This window comes from Hesperophylax consimilis, chromosome 5 (genome assembly GCF_061612785.1).
Source record: "Hesperophylax consimilis isolate HC1 chromosome 5, BYU_Hcon_1.0, whole genome shotgun sequence".
NCBI lineage: Eukaryota > Metazoa > Arthropoda > Insecta > Trichoptera > Limnephilidae > Hesperophylax > Hesperophylax consimilis.
Genome location: NC_142840.1, coordinates 3,374,540 through 3,386,851, shown reverse-complemented (window position 1 = coordinate 3,386,851; position 12,312 = coordinate 3,374,540). Strand labels below are relative to the sequence as shown.

At 36.7% G+C, this 12,312-nt stretch overlaps 2 protein-coding genes across 7 annotated transcripts in view; one reads left to right on the top strand and one right to left on the bottom strand.

Moving 5' to 3' along the window:
* Window positions 1-12,312, top strand: part of LOC149423426 (uncharacterized protein KIAA0930 homolog) — a 59,726-nt gene that overhangs the window by 7,195 nt on the left and 40,219 nt on the right. For both annotated transcript variants that reach the window (XM_089631535.1, XM_089631534.1), the window contains exons 2-3: window positions 1,700-1,860; window positions 2,527-2,709. In XM_089631535.1, coding sequence (XP_089487661.1) covers window positions 1,700-1,860; window positions 2,527-2,709 — 344 coding nt within the window. The remainder of the gene's footprint in view (window positions 1-1,699; window positions 1,861-2,526; window positions 2,710-12,312) is intronic.
* The window catches only part of LOC149423424 (phosphatidylcholine:ceramide cholinephosphotransferase 2-like), a 165,601-nt gene continuing 156,045 nt past the window's right edge, over window positions 2,757-12,312 (bottom strand). For 3 of the 5 annotated variants that reach the window (XM_089631536.1, XM_089631537.1, XM_089631538.1), the window contains one exon: window positions 2,757-4,284. In XM_089631536.1, the coding sequence (XP_089487662.1) occupies window positions 2,906-4,284 (1,379 nt within the window). In that variant the 3' untranslated portion in view covers window positions 2,757-2,905. Of the gene's footprint in view, window positions 4,285-4,882; window positions 4,990-5,297; window positions 5,682-12,312 lie in introns of those variants that run through there. The other 2 variants (XM_089631539.1, XM_089631540.1) reach the window with 2 other exon arrangements.

Below are 12,312 nucleotides of genomic sequence, written 5' to 3'. Positions count from 1 at the left end.
GTGAAATAATCCTATCATCTTTGTTTATTTTATTGTTTTTATTATAATCATGCGAAAACTGTATTACTACTAACTGTCTTTGATAGTTTTATAACATTTTGTAATTTCTTATAATGTTTATTCTTTATATTTCTTTGTCATTTGTAAATATATTGTATAGGTGCAAATATTGAATCAACGACTAGAATTAATGGAACATTATTGATCTAATATTGTAAATAATTGCTGTTTATGCTAAATATATAAATGACTTTTTGTTTCCTAAATAAAATAAAATAAAATATTAAACAAATAAATTTCGGTCATGTTCGAAGCCTGTTTTTAATTATGTTTGTTCAAATTCCATTACAAAACCTTTTGAAAATTGCTTTTAAAAATAATATGTATGTACATATTCATTTCTGTAACAAGGTTGAAAAAAATAAATGGGTGAGATGGTGTTATCCTGCTTTTTTGCTATAAACGCGGAATTCATGCTCTCAGACCATTGGTTGAAATGAAAATGGGCTCCTATATCTTATGTAATATTATAATGTGTTTCTGTTTGTCGGTGTGAGGCTTCAAGGGTTGGCAATGAGCTTTCTGCAGTTGATAAGGTCGGGGAGTAAAGATTGCACTGATTAGATTATATTCAACACATTTATTTACATAAAAAACAGTCAAACTAAAACAAAAAAGAAAAAAAAAATTGTTTCAAATTTGTTCATAACATCGGGGAATGTATAAATACACACAGCATTATGCAACAGTCATTATTGCGCAGTACTGTAGAGGAATAAATTATTGTACAAGTTTTGATAACAACTTGATTTATATTTAACATTAAAAAGTACACAAATTATAACATTATACGTAAATAAACGCTGATCAACAAGTATAAAAAAAAATTATTCTGCATCAATTTAAAAATAATACAAAAAAAAATATGGCTCAGCGAAAAAAATGATAAAATCAACACTGAGAAGTATATTATTATGAAGTGATTTAAAAGTTCTTATTACAACATTAAATACTTATACAATAAACACATTACAAAAGCAAAGATTTCTATTGATGATTAGTACAGTACAGTTTATGTAATATAACAATATGGGAGATTCCTAGAGATTCATACAAGTCAAAATCAGACACTTTCAACAATTAACTTTTAGAATATTCATATTTTAATATAATTTCTCTTTTAATTACGAATTTTGCTACACGTAGAAATAAGGGTCCGTTGCTAAGGCAGTTTAAAGCAAGACATACCTCCCTTACATTATTCGTGGGGGTGATTAGTCTTGGAAAAGTTACATACATAAGTTAAATCAGTAAAGGCACTTTTCTTTAAGTTAGAATACACTTTTATCCCATTCAGAACTTAGTATGATGGATTAATTACATGAATTTGGTACATCGATAAACCGTAGAGAGAAATCATGAACATTTCAGAGGTGAAATAAAAGTATTGTAAAAGTTATAAAAAGATAAATAGTTAACATATTTCTACTTTTATAACTGTTGATTCTCGATAGAAATCCATAGTTAACATGATTAGAAACATTACATAACTTTTCTCCCCTTGTTTTATTTTTTGACTGGATCAGTTTCACCCTGATACGGGCATCGTCAGACTGGGCAAAGTAGAAAAAGCTATACAGCGAAGAAAAAATACACTTACAAAAGTAAGGAGATGTATGTAAATTTAATGAACTTTTAGATTCGGGATTTGTGGTGCTGCAAGGAACAACCTACTGGACAGACTTATTTGTGCGGCATTTCTTGTTCCAAGACGAACAAGCCATCGACTGTGACGATCTGCTGTTCTTCGTGAGGAAGAAACACGTCAAAGGCTCATCCCGGTACCTGCCCAAATATGAGGTAACAACACAACACCTATTCTTGTATAATACCCATCTTGATAATATTATGTACATAAATATTGAACATTGATCATTTACGATTATGTAGACGAATTTGAAATATATGTTTTTTTATACTTACAAAAATATATTAATAAGACCTATCATTTTTATAAATATCATTTGGAGAAGGAGTAAAATTCCAAAAGTACTAAGAGAAGAGTAACACATTCAGTTTGATATATATACCGTGCTACACGAGATGTGTTCACAGGGGCCAGGAACACTGCTAGCTGCATTTAGTAAATAGATCTGTCACAGATCATCACGCACTTGACATTAAGAAGCCGGCAACAACAAACATACATTTAGCAAACAAATTAAATTCAACCACAAAATGGCCCTCTTCTTTCTAAACAAACAACTATCCCATAACGTCTAATAGTAAAACTTTTTCATAGCAAAATCGATATGATCTATGTATTTTTTATCTCTTTTTATATCTCGTAATTGTTTCCATTCAATATAATCTTCTATCCCAAAACACTTACAGGCAAGCGAGTCTTCACAGCCATTAATTGCTGTAATAAATTGTGTAACATTTATGAACCAAATTTATCACATACACACATTAAAATAGTACATACTAAACTTTGCTACATTCGGGCTATTGATATTCTTGCAGACATCTGTGGACGTGTTTCGGAAGGATTCCAAAAAGCTCCCTATCGGAGATCCAGACATCGACTGGGAGGAGACTGTCTATCTCAACCTGATCATCCATCAGTTCGACTACACTCTCACTCTGGCCATCTGCACCCGCACCAGCCCCAAGGAGCTGCAGGTTCTCAAGAGACACTCGCAGAAGGTAGGTTCACTGTCTGTATATCTCCGTCCCAGACTCTGTCACACTGATTCCACGAGAGCTTGTTTTTATTGTTCTATCGGGGAGCCTCTACTTGGAAGCTCACTATCACATTTGTAGCTTAAACACGACACTTAAACATGGGCTCTTTAGAGCCAGCAAGATGCTCACGGCAGCGGCACGGGCACGGGCACCGCCACTAGCTGAGGCGGCTGAACAGTTTGGCTTTGGGCCACGGTAGCGGCCAGTTGTATTGTCTGGGAACCGGACCTCTCACATTCTTTTCCAAATAACTAAAGAAGAAGAACCACCACTCGCGAGATATCATGCCGGGGGTACCGTGCCGCAGCGGGCGAGCTGCCAACGTGTGATAAGTCCAAAACAGTCTGGTGGTGATGTAGTACGCTATTATAACGTCCACCACAAAGTGAGCGTGCGCCAGTAGGATTAGCAGCACACCAGCTGCAGCCGCCGCGCCTGCCGCCCAGTGCAGCGCCAGCCCTCGTCGCGGGCTGTACTCGGCTATTATCAGATAACTTAATACTAGGATCATGGTGTGCCCGCTGTAGATGGAGTCTCCGCAGTATATGTGCTTCCCGTTTATAGACAAGCCGAAGCCCGAGAACAAGTACACCATCCTCTCGAATATGAGCAGCGGTGTGGTGTGGTTGGACTTGGGGCTACAGTAGTATGTGGTGCTGGACACTGGCAGAACTGTCACGTACATGGTGACGGAGCGATACAGGTACAACAGTCCCACCAGAAGGAATATCCGGCGGGCCACGATGAAGCGGTGTTTGTGGAACACCACAACGGCAGATGATGTGGCCGTAGAGAGCATGATCAGGATTTCAGAGGCGGAGAGCGCCCAGTCAATGGGGGCCACGTTGTCCAAGAATATATCGGGGAGAGGGCCATAGGTCGCCCGATCGGGCACTCGCTCGTGCGTCAAGGCAAGCGACATCATGTTGATGGTGACGCAGAAGAACAAGAAGAGGAAGGATATGACGGTCTTCCATATCTCTTTAGGGAAGCGTTCCTCCCTTCCCGCAGGAGGGATTTCGATCTGGAAATCTCCGTTGGGCAGAGCGGGGTAGCCATTGGGCGGGGGCACGGGGCCATCCTCAGGGTCCGGGTCGGACTCCTCAGGGGGGCTGACGTTGAGGCAGGTGTCTCGCTTGATGCAGCGGGCCAGAAGGGGCTGGCGCTGCATGCGCTCGGCTTGGCTGGGCATGCCGCTCACGTCCACCGCTCCCGTGCCAGACGACTCTCGCCGATCTTCGGGGTTCTTGCGTTCTGAGAACTTGTTTTTGGAGTTGTTGTTCAGGTCATTTCTCTTGAGGACCGAGTTGTGGTTTTCTAGATATGCTGTATCGGGAGCGATAGTCACATCTCCCAGGTGCTGAGTGTCTTGCGGGGGCTGCGAAGGTGGGGGGTCATGTACCAACAACTTGTGGGGCTCTGACAGGAAGGTGCGTACGGACTGCAGCAGGGGCTCCGCCGCATGGGGCGCCGAGGGGGCCGGGGGAGCGCTCCCACTAGACACAGTCATCCACCCGCTCGCCGCTCCAAATGTTCCTGGAATAGACAAAAAAATTATGAACACATTTATCAAAAAAATTACTAACACAAACATTAAGTTAGGTTATCTATAACATAATATATTCAAGTATCGAACTATTCTGCCCATATTGTTAAAAATTAACTAAATAGTGTTTCCAAAACCATTTTCATATGAACTGTTTTACAATGTTAACATTTTCGTTTTGTATGATTATAGTGACAGTTCTGCTATATTTGTCCATCTTTGTAGTTGTTTGTGGATTTTGTTTACGAAAGGTTAATTTGACAGGAGATATGAACAAAAGGTACACAAACTGTTGCATTATTAAATAAGTTATCTCACACCCAGACCCTTCAATTTAGATTGTACTCACATGTGAAATTAAAAATGCAGGTGTTCAAACATCGTTAAAAATAGCATAATCTCCGTCAATATTTAGGTAAAAGTTAGAGTATTTATATATAATTTTATTCATTTATATTTTGGTAAAATAATTAAGCATGTACAAATGTTAAGTTTTTAGTTATATGTTGGCATTGTTCTACCGAGGATAAAATTAGCATAGTTTGTGCGTATCTGCAAAGTGGACAATGGCTCAACGTGCACATGTACCTGATAGTAAAGTATTAATTTCCTCAAATTTAGCACCTGTCACAAATAAAGTTTCAAATCAGAAACTCAACAAAACGCTCGCAGTAGAAAAATTAACGGTTTATTGTCATAACTTCCACTTGTTACAGCCGTCCCGTATTAACTACTTCCTCTTTTAAAATAGAATAATTTTACCTGGATATAAGTTATGCAGGTGATAGAGCGACGAACTAGAGTTTATATTTGCAAACATTTTACAAACGTGTCCAAATACGAAAATACGGGCGACCCAAATGTTATTTTCCGTCCAGAAATGTCAACCGAGACAACCTTTTCCCGGGCCGGATAACAAATCCGCCACAAAGGAATCGATCAAAACAATACCATCTGAAGAATAACAAACGGTCCACAACAAGTTATTCGTGGATTTACCTACCTTTTTTTGTTCAGTTTCTATTTTTCACACGGACACCTTTTACTCATGATTGCGACCGTCAACACAACGAGATATACAACTTGAACGTACTGTCATCTTTTGCGCAAGCGTTTCGCGCGTCACCACATTTTGTAAATAAAACTTTTTGTACATTCATAAATCGCCGAAATATATTGTTTTTGATCGCGGAGCGGCGATTGCTGTCCGATCCGGAGTTTTGAGTGACTAGTGACTGCTAGTGACCACACGACCGAGCACTGGAGACTGCGATTGATTGTACCGGGATTGAACGAATGAGAATACAATAGCAAGTCAGCAGCGGTAGTAGTAGTAGTTTGTGACGTCACTCGGGGCCGCGAGCTGCGCGCAGCCGCGCAGCGAGCCGCTTGCTGCCATCTAGCGCGCCTTTCTTGGAACTAGCGCTATTATCAGTACTGTTCACCTACTCTTGGCAGTCAGCAGTCCGTCGGGCGGACGGGGACGCAGCATTCTCGGCGCCAAAGCCAAACCATCTACGATTATTATTATTGGATGGGGGGTGTTATGCAAAAGTCAGTCAACCGGCGCTTTTATGAAAACAGAATTATAAATTTAAAATCCTGTCAACAGCCTTCAGTAATCATTTCAGGCATCATAATATTATTTTATATAGTGTTAGGAATATGGTATAATTTTTTCCTTTACTTTAAAATAATAATAATAATTGGATGACTTGTATAGCGCCGTTTTTGTTCAAATCACCTCAAGGGCGCTGTACAAATTTATAATACATTTCTACAGTGATCTATGTTATTAGTTATTACTAACTATTTATGGAGATAATATACAGTACAATACTTACCTGGTAGGTCACTTGAGATTAACACTTAATTTAACATTATCTAATTGTTTATTGGCGAAATTTAGATACAGGATTTAGGACATAATTGGAAAATTGAATATAACTGGACTTTCTTTTAGGAATGGTATATTTAATTTAAGGGTATGACAGCTTAAAAAGGTAAGTTTTTAGTTTGGACCTGAATTCTGTTGGACTTGTTATGGATCTTAGTTCCGGAGGGAGTTTATTCCAAGCCTTCGGCCCAGATACTCCGAAAGCGCGATCACCAAACTTAGTATTTGGCTTGCGCTTAGGTTCCATCAGTCTGCCTACAGCTGATGATGTTGCTGATCTAAGAGTTGACTGCCTCAGACCAGTGTTTTCCGGGACGCATAGTTCAGAAACGTAGGGTGGGGCCATTTTATTGATGGATTTAAACACCATCCAGCACAGTTTGTACTGGATTCTTTCAGAGCACTTGAGCCAGTGAAGGTTACGAAGGTGTTCTGAAATGTGCGAATGTTTTGAAACCCGTTATGAGCCGTGCTGCTGCATTAAACACTGATTGAAGTTTGTCAATCTGATATTCTGATATTTTGGAAGGCTGGCATAAATACCGTTGCATTATGCTTACTTTATTAATGCTTTATAAATTTGTTATTATTTTGTAATGTATTATCTTGTAATAAAATTATTTTAATTAGACTCATTATTTGTCGTAATAAAAATAAAATTTTACCACATTTTACCATCAAAACTCAATTTTCATTAATTAGAATCTACAATGGTTGATTCATTTGGTTTTCTAGATAAGTCAAAATCATTGTTTCTATTAGGTATATTATATGGTCAGAAGTAGTTAAACGGTTTTAGCTATTTGGATTAATTATTACATTTGAAAATCTGAATAGGTTCGTCGTCTTTTCCACCCCTCTGATAAAACTCCTATGCGGTGCCAAACAAAACATTTCTCAAATATTAATTAAGAAGAGTTACAATCACTCACATACATGATATATAAGGCGATGCATGATTACTGGTTAACTAATGTAGGGGTAGGGGACAGAGAGACACGACACAACACAACAATTAAACAATCGCCACTCATTGACACGGAAAGCAAATTCACGCAAATCCTATGTACAGAATTGTGTATTATTAATTGCAGAGTTTACACAACATACTGCAAGAGTGTCAGTCTGCCGTTAGACGACTATCCGCAAATCGAATCGATGCTACGCTACTGGCACTATTATTATTGAAAAGCGTGTCGAGAAACTCGATAAGCCCATCGGGGCACGCTAACTCGCTGACGATAAACATAAAGGCTATTTATATCTAATTAATATCGCGAGTGTTAATTATGGGCACCTATCTATACCTACATCCCGCGCACGTAACACCAAAACAATCAGGGTTCAATCAAATTAAAATGCTTGCCATTTGTTGTCTATTGTTGGAGGTGCTCAATCTGAATGCACGACTAAACTCTGTTTTTTTTATCCATTTTATGTAAAACTCTATTCAAATTGGAAGAGTAATGCAGTTCTTTTTTAATATAAACTAGTTGACGTGTACCCGGTGTTGCTCGGGGTTATGAATGATTTGGAGTGAAGTTTTGAATTCTAGTGTACCTGTAAACTGGGTCTATTAATAAGGTGAAAATAATAGTATTCTAAAGAATTGAAAAGTTTACTTTTTATAAGTTTTTGTTTCACTTGATCGTGCCACGTCTTTCTTGGGCGTGCATAACTTCCACCATTCACTATTGTACACCATATTGTTACTATTTAGTGCATTATATCGACTTTCATTTGAATCCGTATCTCACTCCAGTGCAGATAAGTCTTCGTCGGGCGTCCCCGATTTCTTCTGCCATTCAAACAAAAATACTCCCGACACTAATGAGAAATCTTCAGCGAAATCGGTCCAGTAGTTTTTGAGTCTATAGTGGACAATAAAGAAACATATTATATACTAGTGGGTACGGGCAGACGTCGTCCTGCCCCAGAACGCCTTCTATATAGGGGAGTTACAATTTGTGGTTGTATGTATTTTTGTGATTTTTTATATATTATATAGATGATTGAAATTAAGGTCGCATTCACCCTACATGTATTTGATATTTTTTATTATTTTAAAAACTTCGAGGTTTTGAAAAATAATTTAAAAGCAAAGCGGCATAACTCAGAAATAACACACTTCGGAGCAACAAGTGGTCGTGAAAGGGGAAGTTTAAGGTGGAAAGGGTTTAGGACGTAGAAAATGTTCGTTTCTAACTGAAAAACATTGGCAAGTGTACGTAAAATAAGTGAATTGGAAACATGTTTGAGAAAATAGTTACAAACATTATTTGAATAAACCGAATCCCTGATAGACGTTTACAGTGATTTGTAAAATAGTTACAAACATTCGTTTGAATATTCCGAATCCCTGAAAGACGTTTACAGTGATTTGTAAAATAGTTACAAACATTCGTTTGAATAATCCGAATCCCTGAAAGACGTTTACAGTGATTTGTAAAATAGTTACAAACATTCGTTTGAATAACCCGAATCCCTGAAAGACGTTTACAGTGATTTGTAAAATAGTTACAAACATTCGTTTGAATAACCCGAATGTTTGTAAAATAGTTACAAACATTCGTTTGAATAACCCGAATCCCTGAAAGACGTTTAAAGTGATTTGTAAAATAGTTACAAACATTCGTTTGAATAACCCGAATCCCTGAAAGACGTTTACAGTGATTTGTAAAATAGTTACAAACATTCGTTTGAATAACCCGAATCCCTGAAAGACGTTTACAGTGATTTGTAAAATAGTTACAAACATTCGTTTGAATAACCCGAATCCCTGAAAGACGTTTAAAGTGATTTGTAAAATAGTTACAAACATTCGTTTGAATAACCCGAATCCCTGAAAGACGTTTAAAGTGATTTGTAAAATAGTTACAAACATTCGTTTGAATAACCCGAATCCCTGAAAGACGTTTACAGTGATTTGTAAAATAGTTACAAACATTCGTTTGAATAACCCGAATCCCTGAAAGACGTTTACAGTGATTTGTAAAATAGTTACAAACATTCGTTTGAATAACCCGAATCCCTGAAAAACGTTTACAGTGATTTGTAAAAAAGGATTTCTTTTTTCTAGCATTTTAGTCATTTGCTTAGTGACGCATTATCTGTAAGCAATTCAATTTATTGTCCTAATTCCTTATCTAGAAATTAATTGAAGCATTACAGAGATGATGATGGTTTTCTGGGGGTTATTCTTACGTGATAGACATATACCATTGCGGACTTTTCTGTAGGTCTGTTCAAGATATACAATTCCTTAGTACTTTATGTTGATGTATCTCATAAGGTTTAGCCAGCGTTAGCAATGTAAACGCCCGAAAATATTTTTTTACGATTTGATTACAAAACATCGACCTTTCTGTACTTTCTGTAAGTATAATAGATATATAAACCTTCCTGAAAAAAATATCTGAATGATAATGAAAACCCTATCACAATCCGTTGCGTAGTTTAGAAGAACTAAGCGCACAAACAGACAGACGCGGATAGCAACTTTATTTTATACTATTTAGAGATTTATTTTGTTTTATTGTACATCGCAATTTTTATTATTATTATTTTTAAGAAATTTCAATAGCACCATTCCTCTTGTAATGCTGTACTGTGCTAGAACATCTGTTCTGCCGTTGTGCGTGTGGTATGACGAACATGTCGCGATGACAACCACGGCTGAAGTTTTCAGGTAATATACAAGCCATAGCGTTCCACAACATTAAAGGTAGGTACATTAATAACCACGAAGTCATTGCGACGACGTTTTTCTTCTTATTTTAATCCTCGCTGTAAACACTAGATCTGAGGTCAGAATATTACATTATCAAATAAAAGAATAACTCCTTTCGCGTTTAACTATCATTTTCGACCATGGCGTGTTACGTACCAAGTTAAATATATCCACAATTCCACCTTAAAAATATGAATGGGCCTCCTTTTTGCTTGGCGTATGATTGCCAAATAGATTTAAATTATGTTTTTCAGATTTACAAAATAAACTAAAATCTGAAAAGTGAGAATTCCTAATAGCCAATGCCGTTACAACATCTTTATAGATCTATCTAAATAGACGTAGTAGCTTCACAGGTTTGAAAAACGTGCAAAATTGAAAGCAAGACGCGTAAACGCAGAATTCTGCTCCACATCGTAAACTTGTCTCATGTTTGACGGAATAAATATTATGTTCGTTATGAATTGATTGGATAATCGTGTGTTGTTAACTATTTTATGTACCTGAGTTATACCGGAAAGTGTGAATTATTATGAGTTAGTTTGTTAAATCCTGCGTATTGACGTAGAAATTTCGATCAGCTGTCGTATAACCTTCGGTTTTAACACCTGGTCCGGTCTCAGTAGACGTGAAACTATTCCATACATACAATGGTACATTCTGTTTATACAACCTACGTACGTACCTACTTTGTGTATTAGGACATGCCCTCATCACTGCAAACCTCTTTATCTCCAACGATAAAAAGTGAATGGTTGGAATTCAGAGTTCCCTACCATTTAAAAAGCAGATATCGATGAAATTCCTACGTACGGGAGATAGTGAGTCCTACCATGTCCCCACTGGTAACTGGTAACCAAAACAGAATACTATCGAACATTATCACCGAATTCCAAAAAATTCTAAACAGTGATAATGGTATCATGACAACTCAACACATTGACAATTCAACACACCTTTAAAAAGTGATTTAAAGTCATCAAAAGCGATGAAAGAAACTAAACAATAAACCTAGTTTTTATTTCACAACTTTTGTTGAATTGTCATTTTGATGAGTTATCCGGTCACCATTTACCCACAGCCGGGATCTTGTGCTACGTATTTATTTATTTATTTATTGACGCCCTATTGGGCTTTTAAGTACATAAAAATTACAAATTTCATTTTTAACAACAGTATAAAACAAACAATAGAAAATCGAAATAAAATATAATGATTTCTCATACATTATTTACATTTAAAAAATGGTGGACTAATTTGGCTTTAAATGTATTGAAGTTTAAATTAAATATATCAGCGACATCACTTAGTTCATTGCCCAACCTATGTATTCTTTCTAATACAGAATTCGTAGCGAAGTTATTGTTGTAGAATAAAATATTCCGTCTAGTATATTTTGGAGGTATATGTAAAGATAGCAAGTTTATAGTGTCAGGGCAGTCTATAAACAGGACAATATTTCCGCGAGCCGAGCCGTGAATTTTGGTAAAAAAATGTTCATTTTCCGTAATTCGTGCCTCGGAAAATTTTCTCTTTTCGTTTTTAATACAATTTGAGCTTTTTATGAAGGTGTTTTCTAAATAACAGAATTAACGTTATCTACACATTTCTAAGTAAAAGGCGCGTGACACTTCTGTGACCCGAAACACGTGACATTCTAAGAGCAATAATAACAATAATGATTTAAATAAAAATCGTATTAAGACATTATTTGCATGAGTAATCGTGAGCAAGATAGTATTTCTGCAACGTGACGGTACTGGGAGCTGGACATGAGCTGGAACTACTGACTACTGACTACTGGGTACTGGGTGGTACTGGGCCTGGCGACTCATTCACGAGAATGAATCACTCAAACAGTTCAATAAGAAACTATTGCATCACTATTTACACACCTACCTAAATTTATTCTTTAATATTTTTAATGCCTCGCATGACATTCGTTTTCCTCTTCCGAACCATTTTAAACGTACTAATTTCAGTTGTCGATGCATGGGTACATAAGTGATTTAAATGTATTCCTGCACAATGAAAATTATTCAAGTTCATTGAATTTTTAATTTTCAAAATTGAAACTGACAAGTACCTACAAATCATAACAGACAAGCGATAAATTAGCCAGGTACCAACATTATTTTATTGATTGATAATTCTTTACATATTTGAAATTTGCATTTATTTTGTTTAAATGTTTGACAGATATAAAAATCATTTGGTACGTAAAAATTATTTGTAACGGCGTTCATTCGAAAGGTAATTCAGGTGGTCTCTCTATTTATTTGTCAACAAAAATATATAATCTCAAAATTGTATAAGTCTGTTTGTGCGCTTAGTTCTTCTAAACTACGCACCGGATTACGGGTTGATACGGTTTCCACTATCATTTAGAGA